At 30.0% G+C, this 2,797-nt stretch overlaps 1 protein-coding gene across 1 annotated transcript; it reads left to right on the top strand.

Annotated features, from left to right (window-relative positions):
• Nucleotides 1–363: 363 nt before the first annotated feature.
• LOC146539840 (uncharacterized) lies at nt 364–2,649 on the top strand. The gene has a single exon (XM_085207495.1). The coding sequence runs from the start codon at nt 519–521 to the stop codon at nt 1,245–1,247; it is 729 nt and encodes a 242-aa protein (XP_085063621.1). The 5' UTR covers nt 364–518; the 3' UTR covers nt 1,248–2,649.
• Nucleotides 2,650–2,797: the final 148 nt, after the last annotated feature.

Raw genomic sequence — 2,797 nt, 5'->3', positions numbered from 1 at the left:
TTTCCTTTCTATTTCATATTAGTTAGTACAGATTATATATAGCAAAAGTTAAATTGTAGTGTCGTGTATGGCAACCAATATGCTGACAATGGAACATTCGCTTTATATAAAATAAGTCTGCGTATATTTAAATAACTTCATTATCAGTCAAGCTTTTAGTGAATATGAATTACAGATCTTTTACTATATTATTACAGTGTATGAAGATTACGAAAACACATGTTTTAATGAAAATTAAAATTATTAGAGACATAAATAAACTGAGAAACTGAATATTGTCAGGTATAAATATTTTAACGAATCAATATAATGAAAGCAATAGATGTCACTATATTTTCTAGACTGTTCGATTTAGATTTTTTATCTGTACATTTTGTCAATATTGGAGTATTGACATACGGCAAATTATTGTTGTTGCGCAATATAAAAAGTCAATACATCATTACATAGTTAAAATAGACCAAAAAAATTGTTAATGCTTAACTAGCTTAAAATTATTTTACCGAGTGTCTTGTACAATGTCCTTCAGCAGTTTTATGGACCGCATGCGATCATTTTTGGGACTTCCATCCGAACCACCTAGAAATGATTTTCGCAACCCGATTTGGGGATCGGATGACGATGATGATGGCGATGAACTGTATACAAGACAACAAGTAGAAGCGTATAACGACCCGATCGAATTGCACCGAGAACTCACTAAACATATGCAAGAAATGTTCAATAACTTTGGCAGCTTATTCGGTGATATGAAAGCCTTTTTCGGCCAAGCTGATCCTGAAACTTTCGGTGTCATGACTCAATTTCCTCCAGTGGAACAAGAGTCCGAGACTTTTGACAGTAATCGCATCAGAGATTATTATCTCAAGCCTGGATATCATGAAACACACAATGGACCAAAGCAAGATATCGATTTGGATGGCAAAATATCCTCCGAAGATATATCCGGTCTGTTGAAGCAAAGAGAAAATCCTCAAATTTTTCCACCATCTTCTCCATTTGGTGGTAATGTTCCAGGAAAATCTTTTTGCCAAACCATAATTACAACCAGTGTGACCAAGCCGGATGGCACAGTGGAAACCCGGAGGATAGTTAAAAACGGGAATGAAGTCACAGAAGAGACCACTACATCTTCACGATCAGGTCCTGTACAGCCCTATGTCCCAAACTTCCATGGTCCTAGCACCATTGATAGTACCCACATGATGCTTTCACAATTAACTTCATTTTTAAGAAATTTTTACTAACACCACTTTCATTGTAATTAGAATTTAAGATTATATTTTAACTAAAATTGATGTGATAGTTAGTTATTAATTAACAATTAACATAATCTTTTCAAAATCATAAATTATTTTACCTTCCAATTTGTTCAACAACAAACTGAAATTTAAAAGTTATATATTTTATTCATACATCATATCGAAATATTTTTATAATAAGTATTTGTATTAATTAAATGTAAAATATGTTGTTGATTATTTCCATTTAATACATACTTTGTGTCATTGTGAATAAAAATTTCTTCCTAGAAAATGCACAGATAACACCACCATACTCCATTTGTAAATATCACCTTTTTTAAAAATAGAATCAACTTTTTATATAAAAATATATTTTCCAGAATAATACATCTATAAGAGATTCCTGTGAATTATTTAAAATTAAATTTACAACTAACGGAAATGGAATATTGAATTTTAAAGTATAAATAGCTACTATAAGCTTTAAAGAAGTAATTTTTAGTTTCAAACTATGTAATAAAAATAGAATCAGTGTTACTATTGGGATTTTGGTTTTAAACTTCAGTAGAAACCTGAATAACCAAACTGATTATTGTTATTAAGAATTTGGATAAATGAATATCTGGATATTATTTGGTTAAAGAGAGGTTGGAGAAATACTGAGATTAATCATGAAATAAAATATACACAAGAATGTTTTACCAGTATTTATAATATTTTTGGCTTTCCGCACTGCTAAAATGTCTTACAATCAAATGTGTCATCTCCGAAGTGAAGAAAGTAGATCCATTATATAAGAGATTATTGGGTTGCAGGAGAAGCAACTCGGTAGTACCAGGAACTTGCAACCCATGTTTAGAGAATAGTATAAAGGGCCTCCTGAAAAGTACATTAACACTTCCCAACAATGCCAAGCTCCTCCCTATCAACACCAAAGTCAGAAGGTTTCGACCAGTTATGTTTGAAGTATGTTTTATAAATTAATTGATGATAGTCTCACTGCATCTATTACCAGTTGGTATTCTAAATATTGATGAAATCTGTATAATGGAGTGGAATGAGAAAATTGTACTGTAAACAAAATATTGAACCAGCATAACCATTATGTACACATTGTACTTGTAATGTTAAAATAAAGTAGTTTTTGTGAAATACATACATCCACAATGATTAATGTTTGTAATAAATAGTTTTTCTTAATATAATACATTCATATTAAAATTGTAATATTAGACATAATGTCCCTATATCCACTTTGCAGTTGATCATAAATGTTTTTAAAGTCTTAGTAATTGTACCATTGTATCCAACTTTGTCTTAATAAATTTTATCTCAAGAAATTTTCTATTTATCTTGTGTATCAAATAATTAGGCAAGGCTTGTAGCAATAAATATAGTGAAATCAGTTTGAGTTTTTATTTACCTCACTCTTAAATAGAGCAACCTAGACTTATAGAAATATTATATTTTTAAGTGAAATTTAAGTTAATGGAAATTATAAAAAAAATTGAAAGCTAAAATAACTATTATGTTTTTTTAGCATCACCGACATG

Source organism: Heliconius melpomene, chromosome 3 (genome assembly GCF_056956725.1).
Source record: "Heliconius melpomene rosina isolate 202511_hmr_F chromosome 3, ASM5695672v1, whole genome shotgun sequence".
NCBI classification, from domain to species: domain Eukaryota; kingdom Metazoa; phylum Arthropoda; class Insecta; order Lepidoptera; family Nymphalidae; genus Heliconius; species Heliconius melpomene.
This window is presented reverse-complemented; position numbering and strand designations above follow the sequence as displayed.